Raw genomic sequence first — 19,450 nt, 5'->3', positions numbered from 1 at the left:
TCATCCTGGCATGTTCCAATGGCCTAAGTCAGGTATTAGATATTTAGGAATTCTATTTCCCCAAATTTAAATGACTTAGTGAGAGCTATTTTCGACCCCTTTATGAAGAAGATTTCCTGCGATTTGGATAGATGGGTCCACTCCATATGTCAATGGCTGGAAAAGTCAATGTAATTAAAATGAGTTGTACGCCAAAATTGAATTATTTATTACAGTCTCTCCCAATACAAATACCGCTTTACTACTTGGATGCATTCTAATAAATTACAGAGACCTGTTGAGAAAGGTGGTTTAGGCCTGCCTAATGTTTTATTTTATTATTAGCTTTCACTCTCAGACACCTGGCTCATTGGTCACTTCTGCCTGAGCGAGCTCCCCCTTGGTATACGATTGAACAATTTGTCTTGCCTTCGATCTCATTATTGCAGAGTCTCTCCATTGAACTGGATAGTGAGGAGAAAAACATCTGATTATTTCACATTTGCATACAATTTGGTTAAAGATTTCCCGTTTGCGTAGCAATGACCCTTAACCGAATGCTTGTTTAAGTATTTGGTTGAACCCTAAACTGTGTATTAATAAAGCCCCCTTTCTATGGAGGGAATGGATTAAGAAAGGTGTTATTATATTAAGTGACCTTTATGAGAATGGTAGTCTGAAGTCATTTGAACATTTATTTCAGCAGTATGTCATATTTAGATCTCAGTTTTTTTCGGTGTTTACAGTTACGACATTTACTTTGTACTACTTTTGGTTCTAGTACACAGCCTCTTAAGACAGCAGACATTCGTTGTATGGTAATTTTGACATATGTGAAGGGTCATGAAGCAACATCCTACTCCTGGTTGATTCAAAATCACGGTGATGGAGAGTTATTAGCTCTTAAGAAAATATGGGAAAGAGATTTGAATTTAACATTTTATGACGAGGAGTGGCATAGAGTTTTAAAAAATGTCAAAACGGCATCTAGGGATGCAATAATATGCCTTATACAGTTTAAGATAGTGCAGGCTTGGGTTAAAAGTTACACCATATTGCTGGAGATGTAAGACTGAGGATGGAGACTTAACTCATGCCCTCTGATTTTGTACAAAATTTCAGGATTTCTGGAAAAGGGTTCATGAACACATTTGCACTGTTTATACTCAGGTACGACTATGTCCTCAATTGTTTATATTAGGTGGGTGGACAGACAGTGACATAAGAAACAAACACATAAGATACAGGGTACAAACCAGTTTAATTATTGGCAGACAAATAATTCTTAGGAGCTGGAAGTCAGAGGAGGCCCTTCCTTTCAGAAATGGATAGTAGAAGTAGGTAGAGTGACTGCATTTGAAAATATGTCTTATAGACAGATGGACAAACTAAATTTATTTGATAAGAAATGGTACAGAAAATTTATCTTATCTAGAAAAGGGGCAGTAATAATTTTGTGAGAGAAACACTTTCACATGTTCACTTTTATTTGTTTGTTTGTTTGTTTGTTTGTTTATTACAGGAGGCCCACTGTCCATCAGAGTTTAGCTGCCCAACCCTAAACAAATACACCTGACCAGCTAATCAAGATCTAATCAAGGTCTCAATGCCAAGACCTGTGTGTGTCAGACTGTGATCTTTATCCTGAAAGTCATGTGATGTTTTGGAAAGAGAGTTCAGAGGTCTGATATCTCTATAACGCACATATTCTTTCTGATTGGCTGATATGCATCTTGTGTAACACAAGTACACTTATTTAAGCACTCAATGTAGTGGCAAAATAATACAGCAAAAAAATTGAATAAAACAAGTCACATCTGTTATATGGTATCCAGCAGAAAAACTCAGTTTGCTGTTTGGAACATTGATTTCCACAGGTTTGATTTTTTATATTTTACATTTATTTTAGCAATTTAGGTACATTTTAGCAATGTTAAGTCTACTTGAACATAAGCAGAACAGAGCTTAGAGGGGTTGGGGGCACTGTCAGGCACTGTGCTTAAGACTTCATCTTAAGATTGTACATTTTTCATCCTAGTTTATACATTTTATGCCAGATACATTATATTTTCTTTTAGGCTTAATTTATGACTCTAGATAATCTGTATTTTTTATTTTATTTATTTATTTATTTATTTATTTATTTTTTAGAGATATAGAGATCATGGTTCTCCCATGACTACCAAACTAAATGATAGGCCTAGGTTCTGACAAAATATTATTTTTAATGTTATAAATAAGTAAATTTATAAATGTCTAAATGTTATAAATGAGTCTATTAAAAATATGTATTAACTTAAATGAATTCATGATGCAAAAAAAAAATTAAAAAAAAAGTTTGATGAAATTAATAAATGAGGACTTGTTTCGATTGGTTTTTGAAAGAATTTCATAATCGCCACCTACAGGCTGAACAGTACACATTGTTTTAAAATATTACAAGTTGTCGGTTCCGTGATCCATGACAATTCAAATAATAAGACACCATATAGAGCTGTTACCAATCAATTGAAATCATTAACAACAAAATTCATCTTTAAGAGGTGGAACAAAAGTTATATCTCAATTGGTACAATTACAAATGCACAAATAATGTTAAGATTAATGTTTTAAAAATATACATTTTCTCATTGAACATTTGTAAAAAAAAAATAAATAAATAAAAATCAATATCACATTTGCAATTGTGCTCATAGTTATGAAAACAGCCCTGTTTCTTGTGATATTGCTTAATTATATCATATGTTATAATATTAAAGTCCCTGTAAAGTCAATTCTGAGAATTGTTTCTAGACATTATTTTTTAAAACAGATTGAGAGTTGTTTTTGACATGCATACATTCTTTATCTTTTTTTCTGCTACATGGTCTATTATTTTAGCTGCTAAATTAATATAATTAAAATTTTAATTGTTATGGAAAGCTTGTAGAATAGGACTAATACATTTCATTGTGAATATACTGCAATAATAATAATTTTCAGAGGTGCTTTAACACAAAACAGGAAACTTATGAATATTCATATAAGCTCCACCCAGTGTCACCGAAAAAATATCAGACACCAAATATTTCAGAACACCGGCCCCATATCATCGGTTGTCCGTGGGACAGGAGGATTAAGGACGAGGCGGGAGATAGTCTTTTCAGCCCCATTCACCAAAAACAGCGGATTATCAGTGAATTCCAGCTGTCTGATGAAAGTTTGTAAAACTATCCGGTGTAGAATGATCACTCTAGAGACAAAATGAATCCAATTCAGCACTACACAATTCACAGTAATGTGTTTCAGCAATATATTTGTAACATTTATAACGTTATTAGAAACAATTCTGCTCAGACACCAAATATTTCTGAACACCGGACAGAGTCTCTCCCGTCCTCATCTTCCCGTCTTGTGGCGCCATCATCTCTCGACTTGACAGCAGTTGGCAGTTCGTGCCCACCAATGAGTGTAAGTTGTCGTGTGTGCTTATGTTATAATTAGGAGGTTGTCCACAATAACTCTACTAAAATTTGCAACCCTCTAACGTGATTCTTTTGTTTATATGCATCAGTATGTTTGACTCATTAGACTCAAGTCAGTTGAGACGGCAGCTCTGGCGAGTGGGTGTGGTTTCAGCGCCGACAGCGGACACGCCCCCAGCGTTTGAGAGCAGAAAATCGTCTCAGGTTACGTATGTAACCATAGTTCCCTGAGATAGGGAACGAGACGCTGCGTCCGATAGGAACGCTTTGGGAACGCCTCCAGCGTGATAGCGTCTGATGCACGACTGTCAACTAGTCCAATGGCGAGAGTGAACGTCACGGGCGGGTGACGTCACGACCAGGAAAGGATAAATACACATCCGGTGCAACCGGCTTCAGCTAAATACTGCCGAGGCAAAACGATCACAGGGATGCAGGGAGTATGGCAACGCGACGCAGCGTCTCGTTCCCTATCTCAGGGAACTATGGTTACATATGTAACCTGAGACGTTCCCTTTCGAGGGAACTCGCGCTGCGTCCGATAGGAACGCTTTGGGAACGATATACCAAAACGCCATAATCACAAATACCTGTCTGTGTGAAACTCTGGCACACTTAAGACAGCAAAACCGATGATCCTGGAGCTGCGCCCAGGTCAAGGTCATAATACCTTACAAAGGTGAGTGGCGAGGACCAACCGGCCGCATCGCAGATCTCTTTGAGGGAAACCCCCGAGATTAAGGCCTTGGAGGCCGCCATACTCCTAGTCGAATGTGCTCTGACAGCTAATGGACACTGCTGGCCAGAGACCTCGTAAGCAAGTGAAATAGCCTCGACTATCCACTTGCTTACCGTGTGTTTAGATGCTGGACAACCTCTGTTATGTGGTCCAAAGCACACAAATAACTGATCTGCTTTCCTCCACAGGGCAGTTCTGTGGACATATGTGTCCAATGCTCGCACTGGACACAGCAGATTCGACTTCTCCTGGTCTGGTGTAATGAATGGAGGAGGATAAAAGGCTTGCAGCACAATAGGCCTTGGAACATTAGTCAAAACCTTCGGAATATATCCAGGTTTGGGGTAAAGGAAGGCTTTGACCATCCCCGGAGCAAACTCAATACAGGTCGGGGACACTGAAAGGGCCTGAAGGTCTCCTACTCTTTTAAGGGATGATACGGCGAGAAGGAAGACAGTCTTAAGTGTCAGGAACTTATCTGAGATTGACTCAATAGGCTCAAATGGAGCTGTAGATAGGCCTTCTAACACAATAGCCAAATCCCAAGCAGGGACCCTCGTGCGCATCGCAGGCCTCAGCCTCTGGGTGCCACGGAGGAAACGAATGACTAATGGGTTCTTCCCAACAGTAGTACCATCCACATGGGCATGGTAAGCAGATATAGTCGACACATAAACTTTAAGTGTAGATGGGGTTAACCCAGATGAGAAACGGCACTGTAGGAACTCAAGTACTGAACCAATCGGGCAGTAGACTGGATCCAACTGTCGTTCTTGACACCAGGAAGTGAACAGTTTCCACTTCAGGGCATATAGTTTCCTCGTGGAAGGAGCTCTGGACTGAAGAATGGTCTCTACAACCTCAGTTGAGAGACCAGCTTCTATGAGCTTGGCCCCCTCAGAGGCCAAACCCACAGATTCCACATTTCTGGACGGGGATGCAGAATCGTGCCCCCCGCCTGAGACAGGAGGTCAAGTCAAGTCAAATTTATTTATATAGCGCTTTTACAATTGGTAATTGTTTCAAAGCAGCTTTACATATTAGAAGCACAGAAAAAAGGGAAGTGGTTAAAAATAAGCTGTACAACAAGCGTGGTAATATGTAACATATACAAGATGGTGGTACATTAAGCCAATGTCGGCTGACTCCCAGGGGTGGAAAAAACCCCCTAGGAGAAAAACCCAGCGTGCTAACACTGGGAAAAAAGTCCTAGGAGGGAAAAAACCCCTTGGAAGATATATATAATATATGTAAATGGATATGGAGATCAAAATCTGAATTATACATTTTATTATAGAGATTAAAAATAGATTATATATAAATATATGTAAGCGGATACGGGGATTAAAAATCAGAATTATAGATGCAGCCAGAACTGGATCTGTAGGCCCATTGTCTCCTGGGCTACATTGTAGGCAGGTCCAGACACAGGTTCTCCATCTGATCTGGATACGGCCTGGATCCAGCACCCGGCAAACCTCAGGATAAGCAGAGAGACAGATATTAGCGTAGATGCCATTCTTATTCTGATGTACAGGTATATCTAGTGTTATAGGAAATGTTCTCGGTTCCGGCCGACCTAAGTATTGCAGCGTAACAATCCTTTAACGGATTTGAAAAATGTTAGTGTATTGATAATGTGTTATGTGTATGCAAGAGCAAAGAGATGTGTTTTTAGTCTAGATTTAAACTGACAGAGTGTGTCTGCTTCCCGAACAATGCTAGGAAGATTGTTCCAGAGTTTAGGTGCTAAATAGGAAAAGGATCTGCCGCCTTCAGTTGATTTTGATATTCTGGGTATTATCAACTGGCCTGAATTCTGAGATCGCAATAAACATGAAGGACTATAATGCATTAAGAGCTCGCTTAGGTACTGGGGAGCTAAACCATTTAAAGCTTTATAAGTAAGTAGCAAGATTTTAAAATCTATACGATGTTTAATAGGGAGCCAATGTAATGTTGACAGAACTGGGCTAATATGGTCATACTTTCTGGTTCTAGTAAGAACTCTAGCTGCCGCATTTTGGACCAACTGTAGTCTGTTTAAAAGCCGAGCAGAACAACCACCCAGTAGAGCGTTACAATAATCTAGTCTTGAGGTCATGAATGCATGAACCAACTGTTCCGCATTTGTCATTGAGAGCATATGTCGTAATTTAGATATATTTTTTAGATGGAAGAATGCGGTTTTACAGATACTAGAAACATGACTTTCAAATGAAAGATTGGTATCAAAGAGCACACCCAGGTTCCTAACTGAGGACGAAGGTTTAATGGAGCACCCGTCAAGTGTTAGAGAGTATTCAAGGTTTTTTCGTGAGGAAGTTTTTGGTCCAAAGATTAGGATATCAGTTTTTTCTGAATTTAATAATAAGAAATTTCTTGTCATCCAGTTTTTAATGTCAGCTATGCATTCTGTTAGTTTTGTGAATTTGTAGGTTTCGTCAGGGCGCGAGGAAATATAGAGCTGAGTATCGTCAGCGTAGCAGTGAAAACTAACACCATGCTTCCTAATTATCTGTCCTAAGGGCAGCATGTACAGAGTGAAAAGCAACGGTCCTAGTACTGAGCCTTGTGGTACTCCATATTGAACCTGTGATCGATACGACATCTCTTCATTAACTACTACAGACTGATAACGGTCAGATAAGTACGATTTGAACCATGCCAAAGCAGTTCCACTAATGCCAATATAGTTTTCAAGTCTTTTTAAAAGAATGTTGTGATCGATAGTGTCAAAAGCAGCACTGAGATCTAATAACACTAATAGAGAAATACAGCCACGATCGGATGATAAGAGTAGATCGTTTGTAACTCTAACGAGAGCAGTCTCAGTACTATGGTATGGTCTAAATCCTGACTGGAAATCCTCACAGATTCCATTTCTTTCTAAAAAGGAGCACAGTTGTGTTGAAACTGCCTTTTCTAGTATCTTTGACAGAAAAGGTAGATTCGAGATTGGCCTGTAATTTACTAAATCTCTCGGATCTAGTTGAGGTTTTTTAATAAGAGGTTTAATAATAGCCTGCTTAAAGGTTTTTGGCACGTATCCTAGTGTTAAGGATGAATTAATTATATCAAGAAGTGGACCTACGACCTCTGGAAGCATTTCTTTCAGTAGTTTAGTCGGCATTGGGTCTAACATACATGTCGTTGATTTTGATGATTTGATAAGTTTAGATAATTCTTCCTCTCCTATAGCGGCGAATGATTCTAGTTTTACCTCAGGGACACTACAGTGCACTGTCTGAAGCGAAACTGTAGACGGTTGCATGTTTATAATTTTCTCTCTAATATTATCAATCTTGCAAGTAAAGAAGTTCATAAAGTCATTGCTGCTGTGCTCTATGGAAACGTCAGCAGTTGAATCTCTGTTTCTAGTTAATTTAGCCACTGTGTCAAATAAATACCTAGGATTATGTTTGTTTTCTATTAAGAGATTTGAAAAATAAGTAGATCTAGTATTTCTTATAGCCGTTCTGTACTCAATCATTTTTTCTTTCCACGAAAGGCGAAAAACTTCTAGTTTTGTTTTCTTCCAACTACGTTCAGCTTTTCTCACAGCTCGTTTTAGAGCCCGAGTGTGCTCATCATACCACGGCGTTGGATTAGTTTCCTTAATCTTCTTTAGACGTAAAGGAGCGACTGCATCTAATGTGCTGGAAAAGAGAGAGCCAATAGTTTCTGTTGCAGCATCGAGTTCTTCTAAGTTGTCAGGTATACTAAGGCGATGAAACTGCTCGGGGAGATTATTTATAAAGCAATCTTTAGTGGTAGACGTGATGGTTCTACAATATTTATGGCTGGGTGGTGGTTTTGTAGCCTTGGCTAATTGTATTATACACGAGACTAAATAATGATCTGATATATCATCGCTCTGCTGTAGAATTTCAACAGCATCAATATCAATTCCATGCGACAGTATTAGATCTAGGGTATGATTACGACAATGAGTGGGTCCTGACACGTGTTGTCTAACTCCAATAGAGTTTAAAATGTCTGCAAATGCCAATCCAAATGCGTCTTTGTTATTATCTACATGGATATTAAAATCACCAACAACAAGGACTTTATCCGCAGCCAGTACTAACTCTGATAGAAAATCAGCAAATTCTTTGATAAAGTCAGTATGGTGCCCTGGTGGCCTGTATACAGTAGCCAGCACAAATGTCAACTTACATAATGTTACATAAAGCACCATCACTTCAAAGGAATTATATTTGAAATTCTTTTGAATGATTCTGAATATATTACTATAAATTACAGCAACACCTCCCCCTTTGCCTTTCTGTCGAGGATTGTGTCGATAATCATAACCTTGAGGACTAGATTCATTTAAAGTAATGTAATCGTCTGGTTTTAGCCAGGTTTCTGTCAAACACAGCAAGTCTAGTTTATTGTCTGTGATAATTTCATTTACAATAAGTGCTTTTGAAGAAATAGATCTAATATTCAGTAACCCAAGCTTTATCATTTGTTTATCTGATTTATCTGTGATTTTCATTTTTTGAACATCAATTAAATTTTTACCCTTAAAAGGTTTCGGAAATTTTTTGTATTTACTAGTTCGAGGTACAGACACAGTCTCTATGTGATAATATCTAGGTGTAAGTGTTTCTATGTGCTGTGAATTATCTGAGTTCTGTGACGTGAGGCGGCTAGCAGACGGTCGGTTTAGCCAGTTTGTCTGCGTCCTGATCTGGGCCCTGGTTTGTCATGTTTCAGCTCTAAGACTATTTGCCAAATTTCTAGATAGAAGAGCAGCACCATCCCGGGAGGGATGAATACCATCTCTTTTCAACAGGTCAGGTCTGCCCCAAAAGCTTTTCCAATTGTCTATGAAACCTATATTATTCTGCGGACACCACTTAGACAGCCAGCCATTGAGTGATGATAACCTGCTAACTATCTCATCACTCCGACGAACAGGAAGAGGGCCAGAACAAATTACTTCTGCTGACATTGAATTTGCGAGTTCACACACCTCTTTAATGTTAATTTTAGTGATCTCCGACTGGCGAAGTCGAACATCATTTGTGCCGACGTGGATAATGATTTTAGAATATTTACGTTTAGCATTAGCCAGCACTTTTAAATTTGCTTTGATGTCAGGTGCTCTGGCCCCCGGCAAACATGTGACTATGGTGGCTGGTGTCTCTATTTTCACGTTCCGTGTAATAGAATCGCCAATAACTAGGGCACTTTCAACAGGATTCTCAGTGGGTGCGTCACTGAGTGGGGAGAACCTGTTTGATGTTCTAATCGGAACGGAAGAGTGGTGTTTGTTCTTGCCACTATGCCTCCTCACAGTCACCCAGTTAGCCTGCTGCGTGGCTTCTACAACCGGAACCGAATGTGCAGTGTTTACTAGGCTAGTCGCATCCAAAGCAGTATCTAAGGCCCTTTCATTCTCACTATCCTCAATTAAAGTTTGGATGCGTGTCTCTAATTCTGAGATTCTCTCTGTCAGCCTGACAATATCCCTGCATTTATCACATGTGTAAGTCTCACTGCTGACAGAAAGAGCTAAGCTGTACATGTTGCATTTAATACACATGATAATCGTCGGACATGACTGACCGTGTGTTTGATGAACGCCGTCCGAAAAACTGCAACGCACACGGGACTCGCTGGCTGGATGTCTCGGTCGCTTGCCGGTGCCTGGGGCAAGGGTGATGTGCGGGACGCTGTGCCTCGCGGTGGATCGATGAATGCCGGGCAGCAACGTCTCCACAGCTTCCCGATCTGGCGAGGACAGATCAGAATAACATACATCGGATAAATCCGCCATTAAATCGACAAGGAAGGTTGGTTTAGAGGAAAAAAGAAAGTAGACGGTAGCTAGCAGGCTAGCGGGCTATGGCTAACACTAGGTGATTACGCTGGTGGATTGCTAGTAATAAATCGTTCCGTTTAGTAATACTATGCAATAGGTTAAGTAATCTAGTGAAAAATAAGAAAGTTATATTATGTGAATAGGAATAAAGAGAAGGATTTAGGATAAACTCCACGAAGCTCCGAGCGTAGGTCAGACAGCAGACAGCAGGCAGCAGCGTTGAGCGTCGAGCAGTCGAGCAGTCCAAAGCAGTCAAAGCAGGTCCCTCCTGATCAGCCTCGGCCACGTCTGTACCATGGCGTCCAGCCCCAGAGGAGCTGGATGTGTGAGGGAGAACCAAAGTGGACAGTGCGTCGTGTCCTGAGACGCGAACAGATCCACTTCCGCTTGGCCATAAATCTCCCATATGAGCTTCACCACCTCCGGGTGAAGTCTCCATTCCCCTGGCCTCAGCCCCTGCCTCGACAGAGTGTCTGCTCCAATATTCTGAATCCCTGGAATATAGATAGCTCTCAAGGAGAGCATCTTCCCCAGAGACCACAGGAGGATCTGTTGCGCCAGTTTGTATAATGGGCGCGACCGCAGACCCCCCTGCCGATTTATATAGGAGACCACCGATGTGTTGTCTGTTCTGACTAGCACATGATGGCCCCTCAGGTCTGGAAGGAAGAACTTCAATGCATTGAAAACTGCCATCATCTCCAGGCAATTTATGTGCCACGAGAGCTGATGACTCTTCCACAGACCCTGAGCTGAGCGGCCTTCCATTACCGCTCCCCAGCCTGTGAGAGAAGCGTCCGTCGTCAGAGTGACACGACGACATCGAGCTCCTAACACAGGGCCCTGGGACAGGAACCAATTCTTCTTCCATATGATCAAGGTGTGGAGACAGCGCCGCGTGATCTTGATCATACGAAGTGGGTTGCCCCTCGGGGAAAACCCTTTGGTCCTGAGCCACCACTGTAAGGGTCTCATGTACAGCAGGCCAAAAGGTATCACGTTGGACGCTGCTGCCATCAGACCCAACAGTCTCTGAAACTGCCTTACAGTGCGTGACTGGCCTAGCTTCAATTCTTTCACGGCTGATAGAATAGCAGTGATGCGAGCTGGAGAGAGACATGCTCGCATTGTCACTGAATCCCAAACCACGCCAAGAAAAGTGGTCCTCTGTTGTGGAGTAAGCACGCTTTTCTTGGCATTCAGTCTCAACCCCAATTTTCGAATGTGTGCGAGAACGACATCTCGATGCCGAACCGCCATCTCCTCTGACTGTGCCAAAATCAACCAGTCGTCGATATAATTCAGGATGCGTATGCCCTGCAGCCTGAGCGGGGCCAGCGCTGCATCTACACATTTTGTGAATGTGCGGGGTGAGAGAGCTAGGCCGAACGGAAGAACCCGAAATTGGTACGCTTCGCCCCCGAAAGCGAACCTCAGGAACTTCCTGTGCTGTGGAAGGATGGAGATATGGAAGTATGCGTCCTTGAGATCTATTGTGACAAACCAATCCTCGGATTTGATTTGAGTCACGATTTGACTTAACGTCAGCATCTTGAATTTTAGCTTTTGAACTGCTCGATTCAGATGACGTAGATCTAAAATAGGGCGCAATCCCCCATCCTTTTTTGGAACCAAGAAATACCGGCTGTAAAACCCTGACTCCCTGTCGGCAACCGGAACCCTCTCTATAGCCTCCTTTGCTAATAAGGTTTTTATTTCTTGTTCCAACACCAAAGCCTGCTGAGGAAGCACTGACGTATGCAGCACTCCTTTGAATAGAGGTGGACGGCACCAAAACTGGATTTTGTAACCTTTCTCTATAATTTGCAGGACCCAACGTGAGATATTTTGAAGAGATTTCCACTCTACCAGAAAATCTACTAAGGGAACCAGCCTCTCGAGGCTGGCCTCTGGTGTTTTGTTCACAGCACATTTTTGATGTAAACTTATCCTCCTCAGAGGATGTGACGCAGTGTCGTGTTGATGTTCTGAACACTGCGTCACTAATTCGGTGGGAACCGCTGCGCCCCGAAGCACCAAGGGTGGCGGGGTTGGCAGAACGGCCCCCTGAGGGCCACGAGGTGGAACGGGCACCGTATACTGAGGTGTGTACCGCACCACCACGTGTGGGGCTGCCCTCAGAAGTCTGACGCCACTGGCGTCAGGACTTCTTCTGCCCAGCCTTCTTCGCCTGAAGCAAAACCCTCAGGTCTGTCTTCGGCTTGGAAGGCTTGGGCTGAGAGTGCCGTCCCGGCCCACTGTGTCTTTGGGGTGGAGCTCGAGAGGCGACACTCTCTTTCTGCTGCGCTCGGTACGAGGAGCTGTACGGCTGGGACTGCTCACGCCCAGCAGCCCCAGAAGGTGGATGGCGGCGTGGAAGATACTTTTTGAACGCCTCCGCCTGCTTCTTAGCTTCCTGGAACCTGTCGACGACAGATGTGACTGCGTCGCCGAACAGGCCAGATGGTGCAAGCGGAGCGTCGAGGAGAAAGGCCCTGTCTTTATCCTTCAATTCAGACAGATTAAGCCACAGGTGCCTCTCTGTCGCTACCAAGGCTGCCATAGACCGCCCAACATCTCTGGCGGTCTCCTTTGTGGCTCTTAGAGACAGATCTGTGGCTCGACGAAGTTCTCGAACAGCGTCCGAGCCAATCCCCTCCCCGCCATCCAAATCCTTCAACAGGTCTGCTTGGTACGCTTGCAACACAGCCATAGTATGCAAGCACGCACCAGCCTGACCTGCTGCCGTATACGCTTTTCCCACTAACCCTGATGTAGCTTTTAGTGGTTTAGTGGGAAGCGTGGGGGCCTTCAGGGACGATGCTGAACCCGGGGACAGATAACTCGCAAGCGTCTGTTCAACCCGGGGCATCGCCCCATAACCATGCTCTTTCAGCCCTCTTATATTAGAGTAGTGTTTCACATGAGGGCTGAAAAGACGTGATGAATATGGCTTTTTCCAAGTTTTAGATATCTCATCATGCAAATCAGGGAAAAAGGGAAGGCCCCGTGGTGGAAGTGCTTTGTTTGATGACAGAAACCGCTCATCCAGTTTGCTTTTTGGACGAGCGCCAAGATTCTCGGCTGGCCACTCGATGTTTAATTTTGACACAGCACGAGAAAGCACATCCACCAGCTCCTCGTACTCAGGGGAAAGTGATGGCGAGTCATCTTCCCCCATATCGACGCTCAGCACGTCTAATTCCTCAGAACTAGAGTGCTGATGCGACGAGCCCTCTCCCTGGGCGGAAGAAGCCGCGGGGCGGGCTTCCGACACCAGAGAGGGGGCGCGGGATCTGCCAGGTGAAGGCTGAGAAAAAGCACTCGTGCTCGTCTCAAGCCCCGCTGACAGATCCATCTGCGAGCCCCACGACATCTTTCTCCGCGCTGCCTCGGCAGCAGCGGGTCCAGAGCCGTGGGGAACGCTTGCCTGCGCACTTTCCTCGAAAAGTGCGAGGCGGGAGCGGAGCGTTCTCAGGGGAAGTTTTTCACAATGCTCGCATTCAGCCCCCTCGAAGGCTGAAAGAGTATGCTCCGCTCCCAAACACATAACGCACAAATCGTGTGTATCCCCACCCGAGAGAAAACGAGGGCAGGGAGGAGCACATGGTTTAAATGCCTGTGTGTTCGCCATAACTGATATATATTGTGCTGTATGATAACGGGACAGACAACAATAAATAGACAAAGACAGTTTCACATAGAGCGCTTTTGCTGAGGCAGAAAAGCTGAAGCCGGTTGCACCGGATGTGTATTTATCCTTTCCTGGTCATGACGTCACCCGCCCGTGACGTTCACTCTCGCCATTGGACTAGTTGACAGTCGTGCATCAGACGCTATCACGCTGGAGGCGTTCCCAAAGCGTTCCTATCGGACGCAGCGCGAGTTCCCTCGAAAGGGAAACTGCTCAGTTTTTTGAGATTTTGATAACTTATTTCATTTACTTGGCGATTTCTTTAATCATTCACATTTGGCTGGGTGGTTAATAACACATTTTTCTGTGGTGTGACAAACTCAGAACACATACTTTAAAATGACTTTACAGGGACTTTAATATCAAGATCTTAAAGTACATTTTTGCAATCATATCTTGAATTTTGTGGGCATATGAATTCATTTTGGTGACATTTTTGTTGGTTTCTGACCTGGCACAACAATAACAAAATAAATCAAGAGAAGAAACAAGTTATTGATTGCAGTTTTGAAGTCATCAAATTTGTGACTCAAGTCCACACCCCTGATAATAACTAACAAACTGACGTATGCAAGTCAGGTTCTGGTGGAATAGTGAACTCTGATGTGTAAATAAATACAATCAGGCAGCTTTTAAAAAGTTGTTCTAATGAGAAAACTTTCATTTAGACACAGACATGAAGAATCAGCCTAGGAATCTCAACAATGGTGGCAATTAAAAAGCTTTTATGTTGCAGTGCAAATTAAATATTGCAGTGCATTCTGGGTGCTACCAATAAAAACATCCATGCTCCCATCATGCATTGCAGCAGGAACATAGGCACCGATTTATGTTTCTGCCAGTGGGTGCCCAGTGCCCCACATCAACCCCCATATATTATATTACAGATAAATCCGCATTCTGTTTTTGCGTTCCCTAACAGTGTAGTGGTAGAATTTTCGTTAATACAGTCAGAGGTCCAGCCGTGCTCTAATTATCAGTGGTTCGAATGTGCCCTCATATCGTTTTTTTTCCTCATAAAGTTCAAAGAAGTTAAATAATGTTTGTATATCAAGAGCAGGAAAATGTATGTGTGCATTTTGTTAGTGATTTCCCTGGAAAGAAGAGTCAAGCAATAGATTGACGCGTATGTCAGAAGACTAACTTGCACGAGCCACGATGCATGATTTCAAAAACAACACGTTTCAGCTCTAGTTCGCTTCTTATTTAACTCAAATCAACGTCAACTTGATGTTTTATTTGCATTATATCCGTGCAGCAATATGACAATTTCGACCCAAAAAGCACATTCTTTTCACGAGTTTTGTCGCGAGTCATGCTCTCGCTGATATCTCATGCAAGGAGAGTTTGAGCGTGCTGATGTATCTGATCGAGAGCAGAGCCATTTGTGCTCGCGCATAACTTGGATGCGCTCTCGACGTTTGCCATTAAAATATTGCCATATAAACGGCCTTAAATAAACTATAAAAAAGGGTGAAGATAGTGTCTGAAAGCTCCAATTGATTTTCTATTGGTTAAAATCAATGGAGAATATCTCGTATTTTTCCGTGGGTGCTCGACCATTTCCGTGGGTGCTCCAGCCCCCGAGCACCCACGGGATCGGCACCTATGAGCAGGAATAATTATGAGCTCAATTGTGTTACTAATTTATTTTATTCTTCCTATTCTCTTTAATTTTTGCTGTTTATGTGACTTTTTAGTAGCTTGTTTTGTGATGTTCAGAGATAATCTTTTTCTCTGAATATCCTGTTTATCATTGCTGAGATTCATACACTGATGTCTGTGTCAAATATATATATTTGTCTACAATATATATATATATTTTTAAATCAGAGCAACTTTTAACAATCTCACTGACTAAATGGTAAAAGACAGTTTTATACTGTTGAAACAGCACTGTGTTCAATAAGGTAAATCTTAGAGATTAGGCTTTAAATGAGTTCAGTGATTCAGGTCAAATGATGATTGTATTAAAACATAACCAACAACACCTGATCACGCAACTAAAGCAAACACCGATCTCCATAACGGCGACTTAAAAATTGTGACTTTCTCCTTTAATGATTATTCTTGTTAAAATCAGATGACTTCAATAATGTTTCAACCATCACTCAATTATTCACTTAGCCTGTGTCTCAATGTGCATACCAACTATCCATCCTAAATAGTATGTGACATTAGTAATATTCAATACTATTTAGGGTGGATAGGATAATATGCAGGGTTCGTTCTTATTATCTTGAACATAACTTCAGTGTTAATTTTATTTTTGTTTAATTTACTTAAGATGGATAATGACACCATTTTCTTTAAGAGCTGCTGTGCAGCCAAAATTATATACCAGTTATCAATGTAAAGCTGCTTTGACACAATCTGCATTGTAAAAAGCGCTATATAAAAAAAGGTGACTTGACTTGTTTCATTTTTAAGCTTAGAAACTCAGCATTTTATTGCATCTAACCATTTTGGTAAACTCCTAAAAGTGCTGAGAAGTACCTCTAATCCAGAGTTTACCACCCATGGGCTCCAGCTACCTGCGAAAAAAAAAATGAATAATCATATTTTTCAAAACTACTGACTTAATAAACATAAAATAGATGTCATTTAAAAGCTTAGAGCCTGATTTTTACAATGCATGTAGCCAGTTTGATTAACTCCTAAGTAGTGCTGAGTTATTTGTTGATAAATAGAAGAAAAAAAAAGTTATCAATTAAAAACAAATATGTAGATTTCACATGGCATTTTTCACTCAGAACTTATGAAACATGCATGGATCATAGAAAAACAATATTTACAGCAGATTCTCACGATTAAAATGAGCCCAAAATCAACATAATCCATCGCACTGATTATGAGATATTGGAACAATTTTAACAACCGTGGTTCTAAATGCTGTAACCATTGATTACTTTCGCCATCCCCACAAAATTTGATCCAGATGCAGCTTACATGTAGGAGAACTTCACCAAAAAGGTGATTTTTCTCTGATCTTATTTCCTTCCTGAGTGATTGCGTGTCAAATAAAAAAATAAATATAATATACTATATATATTATATAATATAATATAATATATAATATACTATATATATATATATATATATATATATATATATATATATATATATATATATATATATATATATTCTTTTATCAGCAGTTTCTCAGCATGAAAATGTCTAAATGTAATGTGTTTATATTGTCAAAATCTTTTTTTAAAAATTCTATCAAATTATACCTACCTTTTGTCTGTCCTTGATATAGTTTTGGAGTTATGAATCTTTACTTTTGTGTATGTCGTTCAGAGCGAGAGAAAAAAAATGCCTAAAAAAGCCTTCCGGCCTTAAAGGGTTAAGCAGCTTGTTATTCAGACTTGAAATCAGATTTAATTAAATTATTTTAATTAATCCTTATTTTAATTAAAAATAATACCAACTTATTTTTGTGTTAAATAAAAAAACAATTCCATTAAGTATAGTATTTTTTTTAGCATATTTTTTTTTTTTTTTTGTATACATATAACATATAACTATTATTTTTGTTTAAATGTAACTCTTTTTTTGTGTGTGTACTGTTTGCAGTTACTCATTTAAATGGTTAATTTGTAAGGAGGTAATTTGATTAATTCTAACTCAATTAGAAATGTTGTTTAATTGAATTAATAAAATTGCTTGTAATCTGTTGCTACAATTTTAATGAGTAGATATTATTAGTGTATTATTATTTCGTTTTACAGTGTACACCATGTTGCCACTTACTCTTTATTTTTTTCCTCTTTACAGAAAGAATGGCACATCTATACACCTCTCTCGTGTTGCTCTGTTTCCTCTGTTCAGTGTGGCCAAGTGATTGGTTGTTTCACTTTACTTATCTTGGAACAATGTGTGAAGAAGACTGCAAGCTTGTGGGTCATGAGTACAAGTGTAAGTCTACTGATAAAGATGGAAATACCTGGTCAATGTACTGTTCACCGGAAACAAACACAGACTACTGGGGTAGAGGATGCGGTCAGTGTGGGAAGGGTGGAGGAGGCTACTATTATTGCAAAACTGGTTTATTTTCTTGGGGATATTGTGGGCTGGTGACGGATAGGAATATCTATTATGGATCTAAGACAGGAGCGATGTGTTATGACAACTGTAACCGAGGACATCACGGCAAGTTTTGGTGCGATACTGCACAGGGAAAAGATCACTGCTCACCATTTCTATACAGAGATTACAAGGTCAACCTGTGTAGAGAAGACAGTCCATGTGGGAAGCGGGATGAAAACTACAACTGGTGCTGGCTGAAGCAGGGAGGCTGGGGATACTGTGGGCCCGTGGAACCAAAGATGTTTCTCCATCGGTCTAAGGACGATCATTTTTGCGTAGACGAATGCCGATATCATGAGAGTGATGATTACTACTGGTGCCACACTGACAGTAGCTGGGACTACTGCTCTCCAGATGTGGATGTAACCTATAAAAACAAGCCGTGTCGCTCAGGTCACTCCTGTGGCTTACATGGTGAAAGTTACAACTGGTGCTGGACCTCATGGTCAGATTATGATTACTGCGGGCCTGTTGTATCTGGAGAGTGCACTTATGGCACCTCTCAAAATTGCAACAGAGGAGACCTAAAAAACAGAAACCTGATATGCACACAGGTGGACAGAGCTAACAAAACAAAAACCACCTTTACTGTGGAGCCATCTCCTAATAACATCACCGATGGCAGTCAATGGAAAAGGGAGGCACAAATCTTAATCAGGCGCTGGTACAACGCGTACCTGGTGGACCATGGCCACTCAAATCTGATCTACTCTGATAATCTCCGTATTGACATGAAGGGCATTATCAAGCGCAACAATCAATCCTATTATGACCTGCGGATCCATTTGAAACTGGGGCCTGGTAGAAGCCCCACCGTGTCTCAGATCTTCGTGCCTCCTGGAATTCCTGATCGCTACATGCGCAGAGCCTTCCTGGAGAGCTTCAGGCACCGAGCTCGAGTTTATGTTGATGTTTAAAGGCAATATTAGAATTAGAGCTTTGGTTTGGTAATGTGAAATGTATAGTAGACCTACTACAGATATAAATCTTTAAGCTTTTTGATGTACAACAGAAATACTGAGCAGAATATACAAACAATTTGTTCATGAAAAATGTCTTCATCTGTATGACTTTCAATATTTAAGGTTCACTTTACAACTAGAGATCGACAGATAAGGGTCTTTCAATGGCAACGATACAATTCTAGAATGACCGATTACTATCATAAATGCTGATAATTAAAACAGAAAAGTTAAAACAACCTTCAAAACAGAAATAATTCATTTATATTGGCACAACAATCGTTTTATTAAAATATCCAAAAATCACCAGAACAATGTTATATATTTTGTTGACTTGTGTACTTACATTATCCCTAATGTTTCCAAGAGAAATAAGTATAACTAGAGTACCGACCGTTTCCTTGTGAAAGAGAAGTGTGCTTAATTCTATTGAAAGTGTACATTTGTGTACTTCAACTGAGAGAAATATACTTTTTAAAAAGTGCACTTGCAGATAATATAATATATTTAAAATTAAAGGCCACTTAATTGTACTTAAGAAGAGTACACTTTAATATTTCTTAACACACTTAAAGGATGAGTTCAACTCAGAATTAAAATTTCCTCACCCCCATGTCATCCAAGATTATGTCTTTCTTTCTTCAGTCGAAAAGAAATTAAGGTATTACATTTCCCATCATCCTC

General features: G+C 40.9%; 2 protein-coding genes across 2 annotated transcripts; one reads left to right on the top strand and one right to left on the bottom strand.

Annotated features, from left to right (window-relative positions):
• Positions 1 to 1,781: 1,781 nt before the first annotated feature.
• On the top strand, positions 1,782 to 19,134 carry LOC137008969 (uncharacterized). The gene is made up of 2 exons (XM_067370801.1): positions 1,782 to 1,856; positions 17,493 to 19,134. The coding sequence occupies exon 2, from the start codon at positions 17,498 to 17,500 to the stop codon at positions 18,719 to 18,721; it is 1,224 nt and encodes a 407-aa protein (XP_067226902.1). The 5' UTR covers positions 1,782 to 1,856; positions 17,493 to 17,497; the 3' UTR covers positions 18,722 to 19,134.
• LOC137008964 (uncharacterized) lies at positions 8,098 to 9,896 on the bottom strand. The gene has a single exon (XM_067370788.1). The coding sequence runs from the start codon at positions 9,737 to 9,739 to the stop codon at positions 8,897 to 8,899; it is 843 nt and encodes a 280-aa protein (XP_067226889.1). The 5' UTR covers positions 9,740 to 9,896; the 3' UTR covers positions 8,098 to 8,896.
• Positions 19,135 to 19,450: the final 316 nt, after the last annotated feature.

The sequence above is a fragment of the Chanodichthys erythropterus genome, chromosome 3, assembly GCF_024489055.1.
Source record: "Chanodichthys erythropterus isolate Z2021 chromosome 3, ASM2448905v1, whole genome shotgun sequence".
NCBI classification, from domain to species: Eukaryota; Metazoa; Chordata; class Actinopteri; order Cypriniformes; family Xenocyprididae; genus Chanodichthys; species Chanodichthys erythropterus.
Note: the sequence above shows the minus strand (reverse complement) of the source record. Positions and strands in the feature narration are given on the sequence as shown.

What these genes read in the sequence shown, in the direction of transcription:
- LOC137008964 (XM_067370788.1), bottom strand. Translation starts at nt 9,739, where the DNA reads ATGTGTATTAAATGCAACATGTACAGCTTAGCTCTTTCTGTCAGCAGT.
- LOC137008969 (XM_067370801.1), top strand. Translation starts at nt 17,498, where the DNA reads ATGGCACATCTATACACCTCTCTCGTGTTGCTCTGTTTCCTCTGTTCA.